The sequence below is a fragment of the Scyliorhinus torazame genome, chromosome 3 (assembly GCF_047496885.1).
Source record: "Scyliorhinus torazame isolate Kashiwa2021f chromosome 3, sScyTor2.1, whole genome shotgun sequence".
Taxonomy (NCBI): domain Eukaryota; kingdom Metazoa; phylum Chordata; class Chondrichthyes; order Carcharhiniformes; family Scyliorhinidae; genus Scyliorhinus; species Scyliorhinus torazame.
Window position 1 is genome coordinate 265,668,334 of NC_092709.1, and position 24,194 is coordinate 265,692,527.

Sequence of the window (24,194 nt, forward strand, 5' to 3'; positions counted from 1 at the left end):
CAACATCTCATCTTCCGGTTAGGCACGCTACAGCCTTCCGGCCTGAACATCGAATTCAACAACTTCAGATGATCAGCTCTACCCCACCTTGACCCATTTGTTTTCATCCCATTTCATTTTAACTGTCTTTTACCATTTATTTTTCTCTTGTCTTTCGTAATATATATTTAACCCCCCCCCCTTTCTTATCCACCTTTCCTTACCCTTTCTCCCCTTTGCTTTCCCCCCCCCCCACATCTACATCTGTCACAGTTCACCCTCTGATGTTCGTTTCTCTGCTGTTTGGCCTTTCACACCTTTTGTTGTCTCTGGGGACTGCCATTAGCACTCATTCCCCTTGGTTTCTGTGGCCATTAGCACCCGGTTTCCCTGGGTTTCTGTGGCTATGACTCATCTTTCATTCTCACTCCACAGTATAAATATTTCCCACTTTCTCTGTCTGTTAGCTTTGACAAAGGGTCATCGGACCCGAAACGTTAGCTCTTTTCTCTCCCTACAGATGCTGCCAGACCTGCTGCAACTTTCCAGCATTTTCTCTTTCGTATGTCTCTAATATCCTGGCAAGGTTGATTGTGGCTTGGGCCTTTGGGGGTTCTCAACTTGTGTAACAGTGAGTTAGCAATGGGAATGTGGAGCAGCTGCAGCTCCATTTGTTGCCAAAGGTGGAGTTGCTGGCTTGACTGGAAACTCAAGACAATTGTTACAATACAGGTTGTGAACTTTCGGAGACTCGTACATTATAACATTTAGATGTCTCTTCGATTCAGCAGAACTCAACATGGTACACACATAGCATAAATCTTAACATTTCCTCTCTGCCTAGGGAGTTGCACACGTCTTTTGTCTCAGGCTATAGACATAAACAATAGGGATTAGGTAAATTTTCATAAAGAGAAATTAAGAAAGATGAACATCTATTTAGGCAATAATAGCTTTTTCATGTTTTGTTGATTTACTTCAAATTCTCCCATCTTATGAACCGTCTGGAAATGTGAGAGCGTGTTTCTTTTTTAAAAAATAAACATTTTATTGAGGTATTTTTGGTATAGAGACAACAACAAAATAAACAATATACATGAAACCATAAACATAGTGCAAAAGCCATTTACCTCACGTACAGGTCCCACCCTTATTGACCCCCTACTCTAATCTAAACTACTCCCCCCCCCCACCCCCCCCCCCCCCCCCCCCCCCGCACTTCTGCTGACGATTAATTTCCCGCAAAGAAGTCGACGAACGGTTGCCACCTCCGGGTGAACCCTAACAGTGACCCTCTCAACTTGATTTTCTCCAAACAGAGAAAGCTAGCCATGTCCGATAGCCACGTCTCAGAACTCGGGGGCTTTGAGTCCCTCCAAGCCAATAGTATCCGTCTCCGGGTTACCAGGAAAGCAAAGGCTAGAACGTCTGCCACTTTGTTATCCTGGAATCCCGGGTCTTCTGACACCACGAACATTGCCACCTCTGGATTCAGCGCCACCCTTGTTTTTAACACCGTGGACATAACCTCCGCAAACCTCTGCCAAAATCCCCAAAGCTTTGGACATGTCCAAAACATGTGGACATGGTTCGCCGGTCCTCCCGCACATTTTGCACACCTGTCCTCCAAAGAATCTGCTCATCCGGGCCACTGTCATGTGAGCCCGGTGAACAACCTTAAATTGTATCAGGCTGAGCCTGGCACATGTTGCAGACGTGTTGACTCTACTCAACGTGTCTGCCCATAGACCATCCTCTATCTCTCCTCCCAGCTCCTCCTCCCACTTATGCTTCAGCTCCTCGGTTTGCATCTCCTCCGATCCCATAAGCTCCTTATAAATGTCCGAGGCGCTCTCTTCTCCGACCCATCCTCTGGGAACCACCCTGTCCTGAATCCCCCTCAGTGGTAGGAGCGGGAAGGTTGACACCTGTTTACGAAGGAAGTCCCGCACCTGCAGATACCCGAATTTGTTTCCCCTCGCCAACCCAAATTTTTCCTCCAGCGCCCTCATACTCGGAAAGCTCCCCTCTATAAACATATCCCACATCCTCTCAATCCCCGCTCCCTGCCATAACCGGAACCCCCCGTCCATACTCCTTAGGGCAAACCGGTGATTATCACAGATTGGGGCCCAGACTGATGCTCCCACTGCTGCCACATGCTACCTCCACTGGCCCCAAACTCTCAGGGCTGCCACCACCACGGGGCTGGTGGAGTACCGTGCCGGCGGGAATGGCAGAGGCACAGTTATCAACGCCCCCAAACTGGTGCCCTTACACGAAGCCACCTCCATACGCACCCATGTCGACTCCTCCCCCACCACTCACTTCCTGATCATGGCTATATTAGCCGCCCAGTAATAGTTGCTAAAATTTGGCAACTCCAGCCCGCCCTCTCCCCGACTCCGCTCAAACATTACCTTCCTTACTCGCGGGGTCTTGCCCGCCCAGACGAAGCCTGTGATCATTCTGTTGATCCGCTTTAAAAAGGACCGCGGAATAAAGATGGGGAGACACTGAAATACAAATAGGAATCTCGGGAGGACCATCATCTTCACCGTTTGCACCCTCCCAGCCAGAGACAAATGAAGTGCATCCCATCTCCGAAAATCGTCCTTCATTTGGTCCACCAGCCGGGCCAGATTCAATTTATGCAACCGGTCGCATTCCCACGCACTTGGATGCCAAGGTACCTAAAGCTTCCCTTTACTAACCTAAACGGCAGCTCTCCCAGTCCTGTCCCCTCGCCTGGACCACAAACATCTCACTCTTTCCCATATTAAGCTTATTCCCCGAAAACCGGCCAAATTCCCCTAGAGTCCTCATGATTTCCTCCATCCCCTCTATTGGGTCCGAAACGTACAGAAGCAGGTCATCCGCATAGAGCGAAACCCTGTGTTCTACCCCCCTCCCCAGACCAGTCCTCTCCAGCCCCTCAAGGCTCTCAGAGCAATTGCCAACGGCTCTATAGCCAGCGCACACAACGGTGGGGAGAGGGGGCATCCCTGTCTCGTCCCCCGGTGCAGTCTAAAATAGTCCGATGTTGTCCTATTTGTCCGTACACTTGCCACAGGAGCCTGATACAGCAACCTGACACAGTCAATAAAGCCCCGCCCAAATCCGAATCATCCCAGTATCTCCCACAGATAGTCCCATTCTACCCGATCAAAAGCCTTTTCTGCATCCATTGCGATCACTACCTCCACCTCCCTACCTTCCGGGGGCATCATGATCACATTTAACAGCCTTCTTACATTGGCCACCAACTGCCTACCCTTAACAAACCCCGTCTAATCCTCCTCAATAACGTCCGGAACACAATCCTCGATCTTGGAGGACAAGATTTTGGCCAGCAACTTGGCATCTACATTCAACAGGGAGATCAGCCAGTAGGACCCACACAGCTCCGGGTTCTTGTCCCACTTAAGAATCAGCGAAATCGTTGCTTGTGACATCATCGGGGACAACGCCCCTCTTTCCCTTTCCTCATTGAACATCCTCAACAACACCAGCCCCAATATCTCCGAGAACTTTTTATAAAACTCCACTGGGTACCCGTCCGGACCTGGGGCCTTACCCGCCTGCATGGCCTTCAAGCCCTTCACTATCTCCTCCAGCCTGATTGGGTCCTCCAGCCCGATTGGGGGCCCCAGCCCTTCTACCCGCTCCCCGTCCACCTTTGGGAAATTCAGCCCCTTCAAGAAGTGCCTCATCCCCTCCGGCCCCATAGGGGGTTCCGACCTGTACAGCCTACTGTAGAAATCCCTAAACACCTTATTCACCCCTACTGAATCACCAACCAGGTTCCCATCTCCGTCCTTTACTTTCCCTATCTCCCTATCTGCCTCCCTCTTCCTAAGCTGTTGTGCAAGCATTCTGCTGACCTTCTCTCCATGTTCATAGATTGCCCCCCTCGCCTTTCTCAGCTGCTCCACCGCCCTCCCTGTGGTCAGCAAACTAAACTCCGCCTGTAACCTCCGCCGTTCCCTTAAAAGCCCTGCCCCTGGGGTCTTCGCATACCTCTTATCAATCTGTAGTAACTCCTTTACCAGTCGGTCCGTCTCCACCCTGTCCACCTTCTCCCTATGGCCCGGATCGAGATCAGCTCCCTCTGACCACCGCCATCAGTGCTTCCCACACCACCGCTGCTGAAATTTCCCCCGTGTCATTGACCTGCAGGTAGCTCTGAATACATTTCCTCCATCCGCCAAAAGTCCCACATCCAACCTCCAGTGTGGGCGCTGGTTACTGTCTTTACTAACCTGCAGGTCAACTCAGTGCGGAGCATGGTCTGAGATTGTAATCGCCGAGTACCCCGTGTCCACCACCCCAGCCAGTAAGGCCCTACTCAAAATAAAGACATCAATCCAGGAATACACTTTATGCACGTGTGAATAGAAGAACTCCTTCACCCTCGGCTGCCCAAATCTCCATGGACCCCCCCCCCCCACCAGCTCCATGAACCCTCTTAGTTCCTTTGCCATTGCTGGCACTCTGCCCATTTTCAAGGTCCAAGCCAGGGTCCATAACTGTGTTGAAGTCCCCTCCCATGACCAACCTGTGCGAGCCCAGGTCCGGTATCTTCCCCAGCATCCTCTTTATAAACTCCACATCATCCCAATTTGGCACATACACATTTACTAATACCACCTGCACCCCTCCAGTTTCCCACTGACCATAATGTACCGACCTCCCACATCCGAGACTATTCTACCCGCCTCAAACACCACCCGCTTATTGATGAGGATCGCGACCCCTCTAGTCTTTGAATCTAGTCCCGAGTGAAAGACCTGACTGACCCAGCCTTTCCTCAATCTAATCTGGTCCGTAACTCTGAGGTGCGTCTCCTGCAACATTACCACATCAGCCTTCAGTCCCCTAAGATGCGCGAACACACGCGCCCTTTTGACCGGCCCATTTAACCCTCGAACATTCCAGGTGATCAGCCTAGTTGGGGGGCTCATTGCCCCCCCCCCTCCGCCAATCAGCCATCCCCTTTTTTAGGCTCGCCTCCAGCCCATGCTCCGCACCTCCACCGGTCCATCCCCAGGCAGCCCCCGCCCCCAACCACCTCTCTGTCCCTCAGCCCAAGTCCCTCCCTCATCAGCAGAACATTCACCCCCCCTCCCCCCCTAGTAACAACACCCTGTAGCCCAACCCCTTTACTAAACCAAACGTATGCACACCCCCCACTACGCTTCCATGAGCTAGCTCGCCCAGCTAGCTTGGTGGCCCCCATCCCTGGCACCAGATAGTCTCCCATCTATTGGTCCCTCCCCACCGCTCATACAAACAAACTCCAACATCAAACAATCCCCACACAATTGCCCAACAGAAAAACACCAAGATCAAAACAAGCACACCTCCATCCCCCAACAGTGCAAATGAAAACCTTAACTCACTCAGCTCTACCGCTGGTTCCAAATCAATGCAAACAACATCACAAACATCTTCCATGAAACGCAAAACGGGACATTTTTTACAAAAACAGACAAACAAAAAGAAAAAAACAAAACATGAACGTTGCAGCCAAGTTCAAAAGTTCTCAATCCATCACCAGCCCTTTCTATTTTGCAAAGTCCAACGCCTCCTCAGGCAACTCAAAGTAGAAGTGCTGATCCTCGTGCGTGACCCCGAGACGGGCTGGGTATAACAGTCCAAACTTCACCTTTTTCTTAAAAAGGATTGACCTGATCTGGTTGAAGCCTGCTCTCCTCCTGGCCACCTCTACACTCAGGTCCTGGTAAACCCGCAGGATGCTATTGTCCCATTTATGGCTCCGTGTCTGCTTGGCCCACTGTAGAATGCGCTCTTTATCCGAGAACCTGTGGAATCTCACCACCATTGCCCTCAAGGGGTCTCTCATTCGTGGCTTCCTCGTGAGTGCTCTGTGAGCCCTATCCACCTCCAAGGGCCGGGAGAATGCCCCATCCCCAAGCAGCTTCACAAACATGTCTGCGATGAATGCCCCAGTGTCCGTTCCTTCGGACCCCTCCGGGAGCCCGACGATTCTTAGGTTCAGCCGGCGGGACCTATTTTCTAGGTCCTCCACCTTCTCCAGGAGCTTCTTATGCTGGTCCCTCAGCATCTCCACCTCCAGCTCCACCGCAGTCTAATGTTCCTCCTGCTCCACCAGCACCTTCTCCACCTTCTGGATCGCCCGATCCTGGGCGTCCAACCTATGCTCCAACTGCTCAATCGACTTTTTTTATCGGGCCCAAGCAGTCCCGTTTCTGCGTAGCAAAGCCTTCCTGAATGACTTGCACCAGCTGCTCCATAGACTGCTGGGTCGACAAACCAGAGGTCCAAACCTCCGCCATGCTGTTTTCTGTTGCAGCTATAGTCCAAGCCTTCTCTATCATTTTGTTTCTGCCCTTACGAACATCTCTAGTCCTTCTCTCCATGCACCAAAGTGGGAATTCAGTAAACAATTGCCACAAATATCCGCTTTACAATTCAAGTCCAGTAGAAAAACGGGGGAAAGTTCCAAAAGTCCGACCAGAACGGGAGCCACCAAATGTTCAACTTACTTCTTCATAGCCGCCACCGGACATCATGAGAGCGTGTTTCTAAACATTCACTGATCTCTGTTCATCTGTACAAAATTAATACAAAACAGATCAACACAATTGTTGTTATAGGTTTGCTGATACAAAATTCAGCAATGCCCTGTAAATTATTTATTTTTGATATTTTTGTAATGTTCTTGTCGGGTGGCCTGATTTATATTACAAGAACACTTGTAGCTAAAGCTATCAATGATTTATTAACATTAACTGTGGGTAAACTATATACAAAACGACAGATGAATAACAGTAAGATCAAGCACAAACAACCTCTCTCCAGCTTCCAGCACCAAAGCCAGTCTGAGAGGTCACCTGACTCTAACATTCACTTATATACTAATGAGACTCCTAGTGGTCAGTCGGTGAATTACAACACAACCATGATATCACGACAGTGTTAGTTCAGTTTAAAAAACATACCAAGCATTAAAGATGAAGACAGTTTATACATGCTTTCTTAAATTACATTGAGAAAAGCATTGTCACTATAAAGGGATAAAATAACATTCAGGTAGGCTAACAGTTCTTCTTCGGTATTGCTTAATGAATTGGGATAAGATGTTATATAAAGAGTAATAGGTCATGTAATAGAAGATGTCTTTTCTCATTGTATTCGGTTTTAATAGACAGATATGGTAAGTTTTAGGAAATCTTCATTTATGAAATGCTTTATGCGTATTTTGGCAGAATATACAGAAGTGAATCTTGCCTCAAGACAGTTGAGTCTAATCTCTACAATGACATCTGTTTAGCACAGGGCTAAATTGCTGGCTTTGAAAGCAGACCAGGCCAGCAGCATGGTTCAATTCCCGTACCAGCCTCCCCGAACAGGCGCCAGAATGTGGCGACTAGGGACTTTTCACAGTAACTTCATTTGAAGCCTACTTGTGACAATAAGTGATTTTCATTTTCATTTTTCACATCATTTCTGTGCTTAATAACAGATCCCCATACTACATTGAAAGCTTTCTTTTGAATGGAGCATTAAGCACCTACAGAGCACACTGAGTCTGTTAATGTTCATGTATGAGATGTCTCAGCCTGATAGTCCATAGATCAGACACTGCCAGAGATATTCTGTTGCCTCTATTTATTCTAAATCTTTTAGATATAAGATAACAGGTAATTACTCAGTAGATTTGAAGCGGAATTCAGCTGGTTTCTCATTGAGCTTGATCATTCTTTTGCCCTATTTTTGATTAGTCTGACTAAAAATGAAAAATAGCTTGAATGATTGGCTGTCATACGCAAGGTCCCTTGTGTAGAGAGCTGGGTAGGGAAGTAGCATTCCATGGTGGCAAGCAAGGAACTGACACTCCACATGGTTGAATAGGGAAAACACTCTCCATGTGGGAAGATAGAGGTCGCACACCAAGGCTGAAAGTAGACAGATGACTTTAAAGAAAAAGTAGCTGCATGCAAATTGCTAAAAGCAGTGGTTTCTGGGAATTGTTTTTCAGTTTTTTCGCACAATTTCTTTGCTCCAGAATGTGTTCTTTTAAACATTACAGGTGCAGCTTGAAGCAAATCTGTGGAAAGCCTAGTTTATTTCTTATACACGGTAGTACATTGGTTAACACTATTGCTTCACAGCTCCAGCGTTCCAGGTTCGATTCCCGGCTTGGGCCACTGTCTGTGCAGAGTCTGCACGTTCTCACCGTGTCTGCGTGGGTCTCCTCCGGGTGCTCCGGTTTCCTCCAAAAGTCCTGAAAGACGTGCTTGTTAGGTGAATTGGACATTCTGAATTCTTCCTCAGTGTACCTGAGGTGCCGGAGTGTGGCGGCTAGGGGATTTTCACAGTAACCTCATTGCAGTGTTAATGTAAGCCTACTTGTGACACTAATAAAGATTAATACATTAATCTTTATATTAAACATTAATATATATAAATGACTTGGAAGAAAACGTAGCGGGTCTGATTAGCAAGTTTGCAGATGATACTTAGATTGCAGGAGTTGCAGATAGTGATGACGATTGTCACAGAATACAAGATATAGATAGACTGCAAAATTGGGCAGAGAAATGGCAGATGGAACTTAATCCGTACAAATGCGAGGTGATGCAAGTTGGTAGACCAATTCAGGTGGGAGCTATAAAATAAATGGCAGAACCATCAGGAGCATAGAGACACAGAGAGATCAGGGCGTGCAGGTCCACAGATCCTTAAAAGTGGCAGCACAGGTGGAAATGGTGGTAAAGAAAGCATATGGCATGCTTGCCTTCATAGGAAGGGGTATCAAGTATAAAAGCTTGAAAATTATGTTAGTTATGTAGAACATTGGTTAGGCCACATTTGGAATACTGTGTCCAATTCTGGTCACCACACTACCAGAAGGACGTGGAGGCTTTGGAGCGAGTACAGAAAAGATTTACCAGGATGTTGCTTGGTTGGAGGGTATTAGCTATGAGGGGAGATTGAATAAATTGGGATTGTTCGTCGAAGAGAGATGGAGACTGAGGGGCGACCTGATAGAAGTTTATAAAATTATTAGGGGTATAGATAGGGTGAACATTTGGAGGCTTTTTCCCAGGGCAGAGATGACAACTACAAGGGGGCACAAGTTCAAGGTGAGGGGGAAAAGGTTCAGTGGAGATGTGCGGGGGAAGTTTTTTTTTTTTACACAGAGGGTGGTGGTGGCCTGGAATGCACTGCCAAGTGAGGTGGTTGAGGCAGATACATTAGCGACCTTTAAGACTTATCTGGATAGGCACATGAACAGATGGGGTATAGAAGGATACAGGCGGTTGGTCTAGGTAGTATACGTGATCGGCGCCGGCTTGGAGGTCTGAAGGGCCTGTTCCTGTGCTGTATTGTTCTTTGTTCTCTTTGTATTACTATTATTTTAAATGTTAAGGATTAAATGCTCGAGCCATTAAGAAATTGTTGGCAGTAAAAATACTGATAAACAATTTGTTAGCTTTGCAGTGTTTCCTTATTGATTGGTTTTATTTTTGAAATTCGTAGTTTTGCTTGGGCATGCATCTGGCAGTTATTCAGCAAAATAGATTTTAAAAATGCAATGTGGAGAAAGAATTCTGATAACATTGTTTTGAAAACCATAACCAAATTGTTGCATCTATTATTTTAAAGACTTCCGGCGCGATTTAATAAACATTTCTCCGGTGTCATTTTGGGCGCGTTTGGCGGAATGTTCCTCGTTGGCAACAGTGATTGCGGCTTGTATTGAACGGCACTTGGATCTGATAACGAGCCCCTCGCCATTACTGGCCGTCTCGCTGTCTGATTCGCCGGACGTGCGCCTCAGCGTATCGCTGCTAACAAGGCAGAGCTGCTTTTCAACATTCCCTCACCACTCACTCCCAGTCAACACACAAGCATGGTAGCTCCTCACTTTGGGGGATGCTGACCTCACAAGACTTCTCAACGCCGTCAATGAGAGATGGGGCATCCTGTTCCCCAGGGGGGGTCGGAGGACCAGCAGCAGGGCTTGCAATGCTTCCCAGGGGGCAGTGGTAGCGGCCGAGTGCTCAGGCAGCATGACAAGGAGGACCGCTGTCCAATCGTGTGCGAGGCTTAGCCTAATTCAATTCAATAGTCCAGTGCTCTTCAAACCCAGGGACGCGACCTGCAGGCGGATGTCGGGAGGGTGGCGGAGCAGCTTTTTGTTTTACAAGTTTGGGTTTTTTTTATTCATTAAATTTTTTTTTTTCATTTATTTTATTCTTTTTTTTTTACAAGTTCGGGGGGGGGTTTAATCATTTTATTCATTTATTTTATACATTAATTTTTTTTTTTACAAGTTCAGGGGGGTTTTATTGAATAACATTTTACGGAAAAAAATGCAGAACTTTGGACAGATCGAGACTCCATACTTTCCGACACCGGAAGGCTTCACCTTTAACCAACCGGTTCCATTGGAGGAGCATGTACAAGGGCCAAAGGGACCCAAAACCATTTCCTCCATTTTTATCAGCAGCAAACAAGGTAAGAGAAAATGGTGGGTCACTAAGGTCAGCCGGCGTGGGTCGGGAAGGTCGGCCGGCGTGGGTCGGGAAATCGGCCAGCGTGGGTCGCGAAGGTCGGCCGGCGTGGGTCGGGAAGGTCGGCCGGCGTGGGTCGGGAAGGTCGGCCGGCGTGGGTCGGGAAGGTCGGCCGGCGTGCGTCACGAAGGTCGGCCGGCGTGGGTTGCGAAGGTCGGCTGGTGTGGGTCCCGCAGGTCGGCCGGCGTGGGTCCCGAAGGTTGGCCGGTTGGTAAAAATGAGTCCCCGGAAAAAAAGTTTGAAGAACACTGCAATAGTCCATAGGGCACAAATGATGGCGGCCAGAATGAGTAGATTCTTTGAGGGGATGGAGGACAGATGTGGACGGTGTGCGGGGGGGGGCCTGCAAACCATGTTCACATGTTTTGGGCATGTGCAAAGCTGAAGAAGTTCTGGCAGTGGTTCGTGGATGTAATGCCTAAGGTGCTGAAGATGACCCCGAGCCCGGAAGTGGTGATATATGGTGTGTCAGAAGACCAGGGAGTTGAGGGGCAATGTTTTGGCCCTTGCCTCCCTGGTAGCCCAGAGACAGATTTTGTTTGAGTGGAGGGATTCGGGATCACCGAAGCCGGGAGTGTGGGTGAGTGACCTGGCAGAATTCCTCAGGCTGGAAAAAAAATAAGTTTGCCTTGAGGGGGGGGGTCAGTGGATCAGTTTACGCTGAGATGGAAACTTTATCGACTTGAAGGACAGTTAAGTCAGGGGTGTGGGAGGAAGAAGAAGAAGAACTCTGATTACTGGAATAGGAAGATGATCTTGAGGAAAGCAGCCATATTTCAGATAAACCAGAGTAACGCCCTAATGCTAATGTACGACAAATTTCTCTAAGAATAACCGGATTGAATGCCACCATTCTATATTTTGGAATCAGAACTCTATCATGTCGGAATTCCCAAATTAGGACAATTTGGGCCTTTACAATCTCCATCGCCATCATTACGGTGTCATAATGAGCCAATAGGTTGAGAGTAGCCTTTGTTCCCATCAGTTTCTCCTAGTATAGTTGGAAATGTTCTATCAGGTCAAAAGATAGTAGCACATGTTGGTTTTAGAGAATGGAGTTCAATCCCACTTTAAAATTTAGATCTTTAGCATGGAGATCTAAAATTCAAGTAGATCTTATACTTCTGCATAATGTTTCCTTGCGTGTTATGTCAAAGCAGTGTCCACTTCTATAAATATTACTTATGAGAATGAATAAATGCATAAATAATGTTCAGGCACTTTCAAAATCATAGTTTATTAACTGAAAGGTAAAAAGCTAGTATACAGATCAAGGATCCCTTTAATTTCAAGTCTACAGTTCTACACCATCTAGTAGTTTTGCTTTGAATATTTAAACAAAAATAATTTCAAAACACCTGTAAGCCCCATTATTAGTATGCAGTATACCTTGAATCACTGTAGGTCTAATCATCTCCTTGTTATATATACATCTGGGGAAACCAGCAGCAGTGAAGCAAGCAATGGAAAGAACTCACAGGTTTAAAAATCCAATAATTTCACAAGATAATATGCTAAATCAAGTTATATGTAAAACTAATAAATTTTGTGCCATAATTGAAATATTTGCTATCCAACAAAAGGAACATCCTTAATAATTACAGTGGCTGTCATTGCTACAAACAATTCACATGCCATGCCTATAAAGGAACATTTCTGAAGCTGGTATTAATTAAAAGTTAGTCATATTTGCAGAAAACAGAAAATGTGATTTCACATCCTTTTTCAGTGTACAAAGAACAGAGAAATGAAAAAAATTGCACTCAGCTTGCCATCGGTCACAAGCGTTCTTTGACACGAAATATATTCTTTACAATGACATAGAACCAATTCTTACTGTACATTGAATAACATAATAAAAGGCAATGCATAGGTCAAAGTACTGCAAGGTACTTTTCCACATACATTAAAATCACATACAAGAGTTTGCACATGCTTTTCAGAAGAAGCCCCTTTCCACCATAAATCAGTGGCTAAGCACAGGTGAGGTCAGGTGTAGAATTCATTGTGTCTTGCAAAAAACTAGGATGGGGGTAGGTAAATATACAAGTTGAACTATATACATGATATACTGGAATGTTGGCTATCCCAGGATTGCTTCCATTTAAAATTGTGAATTGATGGGCCATTGTTAGAAGGCACCCTCTGCCAACTAAGTTGATGTAATAATTTAAAAACAGAGATGCCGTACAAAAAGTATATATGTAACAAAAACATATAAACTTACAAAAACCAACTGAAATCATCAAACTTTAAAGAGATTTATTCTTCTGTTACTGGTGCAGGATTGAAAAAGGGGGACGAATTGCACATCCACCATCTATTCTCAATGGAGAAGAATCTCTCTAAGGCAGGAAAACACAACTAAATTGTGATTATGTAAATATTTTCCCAAATTCCTTTCAGACATGGACAAGAGAATACCATTTTCTGGCCATGTATTATAATTTATTAGACTTGTGCAAGCTTTTTTAATGTTTTATGGTTTTACTAATTTAGGTGGACATACCTATTTTTCCAATGCCCATTGTGAGCAGTATTGTCACAATAGATCAATAGCTTCACTGCTGTCACAGCAATGAACACTTAGTTTCAGTGGAATGAAAAGATCACTTCTGGTAGCATTTTAGAGTTGATGCCACACACAAACTATAACGTAATACCGCAAAGCTTTACTTAAATTTCTAAAATGTAGTGTGCATAGAACCCCTAAATTTGAGTAACTAATTTTAAAAGGATGGTGGGGAGAAGTGGAAACAAAACACTAGACATATCTCACCGTTGTAACAATATTGACATTTTAAACTGTAGCAGAAAATACTGCAGTAAAAAGGCAGATCGTTAATGTTTTACACTGCAGCACTTACATTTTCTTTTAAAAAGTAGCTGCATATGACGGTCATTATAATTGGTAATGTAGCTTATAGTCCAGATAAATACAAATCTAATTTAAAATCTACCTTCCCCAAGTCATTCCTATTACATACAAATTCTGAAACAAAGATAAAATATCTTGGTAGAATGGCTATGAATTTATCAGGAATAAACTACATTTGCTTTTCTTTTGACACTATGAATCAATTAAATGCACATGGGGTAGAAAAATAGACAGGCCACAAAAGAAAGTATATTGTATTTCTTTGGCTGTACTAAATGCAGTCTTTCATAGGCCATTTACGATCTTCCTGGATTAATTGGAAAGCCTTTAGCAGCTTTGAAAGGCAAGGACAAATTTCATGGATAAAAAACTACAGTTTAGGGAGGGTATGAATAATAATGCAGGAAAAAAATATACTTCACATAACTCAATAAATTTTACTTAGTAAAGGCTGCTACTACAGCCCAAAGCAATTCATTTGTGTTAGGCTTCATAGATTCAACTTCAGGATCCAAGTCCAGTAGCTGTCGTACTCTTTTCATGGCCAAGTCATAATGTTCATCCAAAAGTGGGGCAAAAGCATTCTCCAGTACATCCGAGGCATGGGCTAAGTAAATGAGGGCAAGCAAGCGCCTGTCCATCCGGTGAGGGTCATTCACCCACTTATCCAGCACGGCTTCCTGCACTTTCTTGATGAGGCGCTGCTTGATGACGTTGTTGGTAAGTGGGTGAGTTGTCATGTCGAACAGCAGGAAGTTCTGTTTCTCTGTAGTCAGTACACCTTTCTCCACCAGATTTTTAGCCAATCGTTCACGGACATTTCGTAATTGATAGTGTAGTTTTAAAGGATTCCATGTTTCACCTTAGGGTGTGAAGGAAAAGAAAAAAGAAAATGCACAATTAGTACATCCTCTTTGTGCATGAAGGAATTAGAATAAAATTGTGTAGCTTTCAGAAATTTATTTTAAAAAGCTTGACGGTCAAATTATTTCTTTTGTAAATCTGAATAATGTCAGAGGATCCACCTGCCCACTGACATTCTACCCCCCCCTCCCTCCCCCAAATATAACGATTATACAATAACTAATGTAAAGCAGGAACAAAGTAACATTGAACATAGATTCTCTTATCTTGCCCTTCAATTTAGATAACAAATGCTTCAATCATTGTAAGGAACCTTAGGTTGCACAATGAAATAACACATACATGGGATTGGGTTCTAAATTATGCCCCAACTTTTAAAGCAAGTTTTCTTTCCGCTGGCTGGAAATGCCTTTATGAAGTCAGTTACACCATTTCATATGGGTTTCAACGAGCGGTTGCGAGCACTAGAGAGGTTGGTTTGTATGAGTGCTAGGGGGAAAAGTCATTTTGGTGCAGTGGGGTGCCCTTCCATGGTTAGTCAAGGCACAGTGGAGAAGAGAGTTATTTTTTGCAACTAGCTGCTACCTCATCAGGCAGCACTTACTGTTAACAAAAAAGTGCAAAAGCGGTCAATTTGCCAGTGTAAATATAATTCACCTTCAGCAAAAATAGAAGTACAAAATTAAAAACTGTACTTAACTGAATATTCAAGAGCAGTGTTCAACAAAATAGTAATCAAGCATGTGATCATCACAATAATCAAAACTTTATCTGTAGACAACTTTATCTGTAGACGATTAAGAGTTTTAAAAAGGAGGGCGGGTTAACAAGTCCATCCAGAACTACCTGGAAACAAATGACACGAGGGAGGTCTCTGCAGCGACGGTTTGGGAAGCTTTGAAGGCAGTGGTCAGAGGGGAATTAATCTCGATACGGGCGCACACGGAAAAGGCGGAACGGGCTGAGGGGGATAGGTTAGTGGAGGAGATACTCCAGGTGGACAGGAGATACTCGGAGGCCCCGGACGCGGGACTACTGAGGGAGCGGCGGAGGTTACAGGTGGAGTTTGGGCTGTTGACCACAGGGAAAGCGGTGGAAGGCAAGGGGGGCGATTTAGGAGTACGGGGAAAAGGCAAGCAGAATGTTAGCGCACAAGCTCAGGAAAAGGGAGGTGGTCAGGGAGATGGGGAAAGTAAAGAGTAGAGGACGGAATACTGTCCTGGACCCAGTGGGGGTGAATGAGGTGTTTAAGGACTGTTATAGTAAATTATGAGTCAGAGCCCCCAGCTGGGGTGGAGGGGATGAGGCAGTTTTTGGATCAGTGGAGGTTTCCGCGGATAGATGAGGATCTGGTGGAAGGGCTGGGAGCCCCAATTGAGATTGAGGAAATAATCGAGGTGCTGGAGGGCATGCAGTCGGGCAAGGCCCCGGGGCCTGACGGCTATCCGGTGGAATTCTATAAGAGGTTTTCAGAGATATCGAGCCCACTGCTGGTGAGGACATTTAATGAAGCAGGAGAGAAGGGAGTCCTCCCCCCAACAATGTCGCAGGCCTCGATTTTATTGATCCTGAAACGGGAGAAGGATCCGGAGCAATGCGGGTCATACAGGCCATTTTCGCTACTGAATGTGGACGCCAAACCGCTGGCTAAGATACTGGCCACAAGGATACAGGACTGTGTCCCGGGGGTGATAGGGGAAGACCAGGCGGGATTTGTTAAGGGCAGGCAACTCAAGGCCAATGTTCGAAGGCTTCTAAATGTTATTATGATGCCCTCAGAAGGAGAGGAGGCGGAGGTGGTGGTAGTGATGGATGCGGAGAATGCTTTTGATCAGGTGGCGTGGAATTACCTGTGGGTGGCGCTGGGAAGGTTTGGGTTTGGTGAGGGCTTTATTGTCTGGGGGCAGTTACTTTATCAGGCACCAGTAGCGAGTCTGCGTACGAACCGGCTGAGGTCAGGGTATTTTAAACTACACCGAGGGATGAGGCAAGGGTCCCCCCTCTCCCCGTTACTGTTTGCTCTGGCCATAGAGCCATTGGCCATGGCGTTAAGAGCCTCTAGGAACTGGAAAGGGCTGGTTCGGGGGGGGGGGGGAAACACCGGGTCTCGCTTTACGCAGATGACCTGCTCTTGCATATTTCAGACCCGTTGGGAAGGGGATGGGGGAAGTAATGCGAATCCTGGGGATTTTCGGGGTATAAATTGAACATGGGGAAAAGCGAGATGTTCGCGATCCAGGCAAGAGGGCAAGAGAAGAGACTGGGAGAACTGCCGCTTAGAATGGTAGGGAAGAGCTTTCGATATCTGGGAATCCAGGTGGCCTGAAAATGTGAGGTACTACACAAGTTAAACCTATCCAGGTTGGTAGAACAAATGGAAGGGGACTTTAAGAGATGGGATATGCTCCCGCTATCACTGGCGGGGAGGGTACAGACCGTGAAAATGACGGTCCTCCCCAGATTTCTGTTTGTCTTTCAGTGCCTCCCCATCTTCACCCCAAAGGCCTTTTTCAAGCGGGTGAATAAGATTATTTTGAGCTTTGTGTGGGCGGGTAAAACCCCACGAGTGAAGAAAGTGTTGCTGGAGCACGAGTGGGTTGGCACTGCCGAACTTACGACTGGGCGGCTAATATAGCCATGATTAGGAAGTGGGTAGCTGGGGGTTGGAGGGGTCGGTGTGGGAGCGGACGGAGGCGGCATCATACAAAGACACAAGTTTGGGAGCACTGATAACGTCACCTCATCCGTTCTCGCCGGCCCGATACTCCACAAGTCCGGTGGTGGTGGCAGCTCTGAGAATCTGGGGGCAATGGAGGAGATATAAGAGAGTGGAGGGAGCATCGGTTTGGACCCCGATTTACAATAATCATAGGTTTGTACCGGGTAGGCTAGATGATGGTTTCCAGAGTTGGCAAAGGACAGGAATTAGAAGGATGGGGGATCTATTTATAGATGGGAGTTTCCCAGCTTGAAAGCCTTGGAGGATAAATTTGAATTGCCAGCAGGGAATGGGTTTAGGTATCTGCAGGTGCAAGACATCCTGAGAAAGCAGGTTCCAGCCTTTCCGCTGTTGCTGCCACGGGGGATACAGAATAGAGTAGTCTCCAGTATCTGGGTGGGAGGGGGGAAGATATCGGATATTTACCAGGAGCCTTCGGAGGCGGAGGAAAATCCGGTGGAGGAGCTCAAGGGCAAGTGGGAGGACGAGCTAGGTGGAGAGATAGAGGCGGGTCTGTGGGGGGGATGCCCTGAGCAGGATTAATACATCCTCATCATGTGCCAGGCTTAGCCTGATACAATTTAAAGTAGTACACCGGGCACACATGACAGTGGCGAGGATGAGCACGTTTTTCGGGGTAGAGGACAGGTGTGCGAGGTGCCGGGGAAGCCCAGCAAATCATGTCCACATGTTTTGGGCATGCCCGAAGCATGTCCACGGCACTAAAAACACGGGTCGTGCCGAGTCCGGAGGTAGCGATCTTTGGAGTGTCGGAAGAGCCGGGAGTTCAGGGGGCAAAAGAGGCTGACGTCTTGGCCTTTGCCTCCCTGGTAGCCCGGAGACGGATCTTATTAATGTGGAGGGACTCGAAGCCCCCGAGTGTAGAGACCCGGGTTAGTGACATGGTTGGGTTTCTCAGTCTCGAGAAGATAAAATTCGTCTAAAGAGGGTCAATGGTTGGGTTCACCCGGAGGTGGGAGCCGTTCGTCGACTTTCCCAGGGAAAATTAAAATTAAAATGTCAGCAGATGCAGTATTCCAGGGGGGGTGTTGTTGTTTCATGGTTGGGGTGTGTGAAGATTGGGATGGGATTGGAAATGTTTATTATACCATGTTTATGTCATTGTCATTATTATAAAAGCTTTCAAATACGTTAATAAAAATATTTTTTTAAAAGAGAGTTCTAAAAAGGAGACAAGATGTAGATATTTATCAATGTGCAAAGTTTGAAGCAGTGAAATATATCACAAAGCTTCAAAGGCTATGGCTTCCAAAACTACTAACTAGTTTTAAACTGTAATGGTATCATCGAGTTCCTACAGTGCAGAAGGAGGCCATTCGACCCATCGGGTTTGCACCAACCCTCTGAAGAGCACTCTACCTAGGCTCACACCCCCGCCCAATACCCGTAACCCCACGCATTGATCGTGGCCAATCCATGTAACCTCCACATCTTTGGACTGTGGGAGGAAACCCATGCAGACACAGAGAGAATGTGCAAACTCCACACAAAGTCATCCAAGGCCTCAATTGAACCCAGGTCCCTGCCGCTGAGAGGCACCAGTCCTAGCCACTGTGGCACCCTTCATAGTTATGAAGTGGAACATTTGCAATTCCAACAAGCCAAGACAACAGCAGATTGCTAATTTCTGCTCCCTCTTGACACAGCAGAGTTATTATAGTAAGGTGGGAGTTAAAGGCTAGTTTATTTGCAGCGTGGCACAGAAGCAAACAATCAGCAGGAGAATCAACCAAGTCACACTCACTCACTCCGGGAGGCACTGCCAGAGAGGCATTCTGATGCTTGCTGATTAATAACTAATTTTATTAGCTCAGAATAACTATGAACAACAAGCAAAATCAGGGTTAGTATACGAAAGTCAGGATGGGAAAAAGTCATTCAGCCCAAAGCTCATTCTTTTACTGTGTGAATCTAGTCCCTTCTTTAAACAAAGTTTCATGTCCTTGGTAGATCACTTCCAAAGAAGTATGATTGTCCACCTAAGAATGGATTCTGTGGTTCTTGCATGGCTGATGAGCCCAATCATAGAGCCACATCTTTGACCGCATACCAGCCAGGTGTTTCCAGGAGGCGGGTTCAGTCCGTGGACTCGAGATCGCTGGTATTCCTTTCTGAGGTTCCTATTCCGGGCCTCCTTTTTCTAAATTCACATGGGATGTGGGCATTGCTGGTTAGGCCAGTATTTATTGCCCATCCCTAGTTGCCCTTCAGAAGGTGGTGGTGAGTTGCCTTCTTGAACCGCTGTAGTCCTCGGGGTGTAGGTACACACACTGTGCTGTTAGGGAGGGCATACCAGGTTGTTGCCCCAGCGACAGTGAAGGAACGGCGATATATTTCCCAAATCAGGGTGGTGAGTGACTTGGAGGGGAACCTCCAGGTGGTGGGGAACCCAGGTATCTGCTGTTCTTCTCCTTCTACATGGTAGTTTCATGGGTTTGGAAGGTGTTGTCTAAGGAATCTTGGTGAGTTACGCCAGTGCATCTTGCCATCGGATGTCAAAGAATTGCGTCCTTCAATCAGAAGGTTCCTCCAAGTCGGTCTCTTCTGAGCAAGTCTCCCTCAGGCATTGACGTCTATGTTGCATTTCTTGAGGTAAGCCTTCAGGATGTCTATGAAGTGTTTCCTTTGCCCCCCTCTTGTTCGGGAGCCTTCCTTGAGCTGGGCAAAGAAGATTTGCTTTGGAAACTGGGACATCCCAAGCAAATGGCTGGTCCAGCAGAGTTAGTTTTAGATGATCATGGCCTCGATGCTGGTGCTCTTGGCTCCTTCAAGGACACTGATGTGAGTACGCCTGTCCTCCCAGCTGATGCAGAGAATCTGTCTCAGACAGCGGTGATGGTACCTCTCCTGGGCCTGGAGGTGGCATCTGTACCTAGTCCAAGTTTCTGAGCCGGATAGAAGAGTTGGGAGGATGACCGCCTTGTACACAATGATCTTAGATTCAGCACAGATGTCGCGGTCGTCAAGACTCTTGTCCTTAGACGTCCAAAGGAGATGCTCATGGATTGGATACAAAGTTGGATATCCGCATTGGTGTCAGCCTTAGAGGAGAGGTGGCTCCCCAAGTATGGAAAATTTTCCATATTTGGCAGGATTTCTGTTGATCTTGATCAAGGGAGAGACCGGATCTTGCCCTGGGGCGGGTTGGTAAAGAGCCTGAGTCTTTGTGAGGTTGAGGCCGAGACCGATTCTTTGGAATGCTTCCATGAAGGTGTCAAGCATGGCTTGGAGATTCTCTTCTCAGAGAGTGAATGTCATGTGCATTCTGAAGCTCCACGATCGATGTCAGTTAATTAATTTAGAGGATGTGGACGTCGCTGGTCAGGCCAGCATTTATTGCCCATCCCTAGTTGACCTTCAGAAGGTGGTGGTGAGCTGCCTTCTCGAACCGCTGCAGTCCCTGAGATGTCGATATGCCCACAATGCTGTTAGGAAGGGAGTTTCAGGATTTTGGCCCAGCGACAGTGAAGGAACGAAAATATAGTTCCAAGTCAAGGCGTGAGTGACTTGGAGGGGAATCTCGGGGGGGTGGGGCTCACAGGTATTTGTTATTCTTGTCCCTCTAGATAGTAGCGGTCGTGGGTTTGGAAGGCGTTGTCTAAGGAACCTTGGCAAGTTACTACAGTGCATCTTGTACATTGTACACATGCCTGCCACTGTTCATTGGTGGTGGAGGGATTGAATGTTGGTGGAAGGGGGAGCAATCACGTGGGCTGTTTTTTTCTGGATGGTGTCTAGATTCTTGAGTGTTGTTGGAGCTGCACTCATCCAGGCAAGTTACATTCCCGACTTGTGCCTTGTCGATGGTGGACAGGCTTTGAGGGGTCAGGAGTTACTCGCCCAAGGAATCCTAGCCGATAATCTGCCCTGGTAGCCACAGTTTAATATGGCTAGACGAACATAGAACGTTACAGCGCAGTACAGGCCCTTCGGCCCTCGATGTTGCACCCACCTGTGAAACCACTCTAAAGCCCATCTACACTATTCCCTTATCGTCCATATGTCTATCCAATGACCATTTGAATACCCTTAGTGTTGGCGAGTCCACTACTGTTGCAGGGAGGGCATTCCACGCCCTTACTACTCTCTGAGTAAAGAACCTACCTCTGACATCTGTCCTATATCTATCTCCCCTCAATTTAAAGGTATGTCCCCTCGTGCTAGACATCGCCATCCGAGGAAAAAGGCTCTCACTGTCCACCCTATCCAATCCTCTGATCATCTTGTATGCCTCAATTAAGTCACCTCTTAACCTTCTTCTCTCTAACGAAAACAGCCTCAAGTCCCTCAGCCTTTCCTCACAAGATCTTCCCTCCATACCAGGCAACATTCTGGTAAATCTCCTCTGCGCCCTTTCCAATGCTTCCACAACCTTCCTATAATGCGGTGACCAGAATTGCACACAATACTCCAAAAGCGGCCGCACCAGAGTTTTGTACAGCTGCAACATGACCTCATGGCTCCGAAACTCAATCCCTCTACCAATAAAAGCTAACACACCGTACGCCTTCTTAACAACCCTCTCAACCTGGGTGGCAACTTTCAGGGATCTATGTACATGGACACCGAGGTCTCTCTGCTCATCCACACTGCCAAGAATCTTACCATTAGCCCAGTACTCTGTCTTCCTGTTATTCCTTCCAAAATGAATCACCTCACACTTTTCTGCATTAAACTCCATTTGCCACCTCTCAGCTCAGCGCTGCAGCTTATCTATGTCCCTCTGTAACTTGTAATATCCTTCCGCACTGTCCACAACTCCACCGACTTTAGTGTCATCTGCAAATTTACTCACCCATCCTTCTACGCTCTCCTCCAGGTCATTTATAAAAATGACAAACAGCAGTGGCCCCAAAACAGATCCTTGTGGTACACCACTAATAACTGGACTCCAGTCAGAACATTTCCCATCAACCACCACCACCCTTTGTCTTCTTCCAGCGAGCCAATTTCTGATCCAAACTGCTAAATCACCCTGAATCCCATGCCTCCGTATTTTCTGTAGTAGCCTACCGTGGGGAACCTTATCAAACGCGCCCATACAAATCCCGTGATAATCCTGTTCACCCGCTTGAAGAAGGATTTGGGGATGAAGATGGGAAGGCACTGGAAGACGAACAGAAACCTGGGAAGGACCGTCATTTTCACGGACTGCACCCTACCCGCCAGGAAAAGTGGTAGCATGTCCCACCTTTTGATGTCTCCCTCCATCTGCTCTACCAGCAGAGATAGATTGCAGAGATCACCTTGTTTACCCGTTTAAAAAAGGCCTGTGGAATAAAAACAAACAGGAATCTTGGGAGGACCACCATTTTCACTGTCTGTACCCTCCCAGCCAGTGATAGCGGGAGCATGTCCCACCTTCGGAAATCTTCCTTCATTTGGTCCACCAGTTGGGTTAAATTTAGCTTATGTGGCCGTTCCCATTCCCCTGCCACCTGGATGCCTAGATACCGAAAGCTTCCCCCTATCACTCTAAACGGCAACTCTCCCAGTCACCTCTCCTGCCCCCTTGCCTGGATCGCGAACATCTCACTTTTCCCCATGTTCAATTTATAACCCGAAAACCGGCAAAATTCCCCCAGAATCCTCATGATTTCTCCCATCCCTTCTAGCGGGCCAGAAACATATAGGAGCAGGTCATCTGCATATAGCGAGACTGTGTGTTCCACCCCTACCCGAACCAGCTCCTTGAGGCTCTCAGCGCAATTGCCAGAGGCTCTATGGTCAGCGCAAACAGCAGTGGGGAAGAGGGGCATCCCTGCCTCGTCCCCCGGTGCAGCCTAAAATAGCCCGATGTTAACCTGTTCGTCCGTACACTCGCTACAGGCACCTGATACAGCAGCCTAACACAGTCGATGAAGCCCCGTCCAAACCGAAAGCGTCCCAGCACCTCCCACAGATAGGTCCATTCCACCCAATCAAAAGGTCTTCTCTGCGTCCATTGCAACCACTACCTCTACGTCCCTATCCTCTGGGGGCATCATGATCACATTCAGCAGTCTTTTAACATTGGCCGCCAACTGCCTGCTCTTAATAAATCCCGTCTGGTCCTCCCCAATCACATCCAGAACGCAGTCATCGATCCTTGAGGACAAGATTTGGCGTCTACATTTAGTAGGGAGATCGGTCTGTAGGACCCACATAGATCCTGGTCCTTATCCCGCTTCAGGATCAATGAGATAGTGGCCTGTGACATTGTCGGGGGAAGCACCCCTCTCTCCCTTGCCTCATTAAATATCCTCATCAGCAGCGACCCCAGCATCCCAGAGAACTTTTTATAAAATTCCACTGGGTACCCGTCATGTCCCGGGGCTTTACCCGACTTTGCATCAGTATTCACCAAAGAGAAGAAATTGGTAGATGTTGAGTCTGGAGAAGGGTGTGTAAATAGCCTGGGTCACATTGAGATCCAAAAAGACGAGGTGTTGGGGGTCTTAAAAAATATTAAGGTAGATAAGTCCCCAGGGCCTGATGGGATCTACCCCAGAATACTGAAGGAGGCAAGAGAGGAAATTGCTGAGGCCTTGACAGAAATCTTTGGATCCTCACTGTCTTCAGGGGATGTCCCGGAGGACTGGAGAATAGCCAATGTTGTTCCTCTGTTTAAGAAGGGTAGCAAGGATAATCCCGGGAACTACAGGCCGGTGAGCCTTACTTCAGTGGTAGGGAAATTACTGGAGAGAATTCTTCGAGACAGGATCTACTCCCATTTGGAAGCAAATGGACGTATTAGTGAGAGGCAGCATGGTTTTGTGAAGGGAAGGTCGTGTCTCACTAACTTGATAGAGTTTTTCGAGGAGGTCACTAAGGTGATTGATGCAGGTAGGGCAGTGGATGTTGTCTATATGGACTTCAGTAAGGCCTTTGACAAGGTCCCTCATGGTAGACTAGTACAAAAGGTGAAGTCACACGGGATCAGGGGTGAGCTGGCAAGGTGGATACAGAACTGGCTCGGTCATAGAAGGCAGAGAGTAGCAATGGAAGGATGCTTTTCTAATTGGAGGGCTGTGACCAGTGGTGTTCCACAGGGATCAGTGCTGGAACCTTTGCTCTTTGTAGTATATATAAATGATTTGGAGGAAAATGTAACTGGTCTGATTAGTAAGTTTACAGACGACACAAAGGTTGGTGGAATTGCGGATAGCGATGAGGACTGTCA

The 24,194-nt window shown here is 46.9% G+C and overlaps 1 protein-coding gene across 2 annotated transcripts in view; it reads right to left on the reverse strand.

Annotated features, from left to right (window-relative positions):
* Nucleotides 1-11,768: 11,768 nt before the first annotated feature.
* Nucleotides 11,769-24,194, reverse strand: part of golph3a (golgi phosphoprotein 3a) — a 184,583-nt gene continuing 172,157 nt past the window's right edge. For both annotated transcript variants that reach the window (XM_072497208.1, XM_072497207.1), the window contains one exon: nt 11,769-14,290. In XM_072497208.1, the coding sequence (XP_072353309.1) occupies nt 13,866-14,290 (425 nt within the window). In that variant the 3' untranslated portion in view covers nt 11,769-13,865. The remainder of the gene's footprint in view (nt 14,291-24,194) is intronic.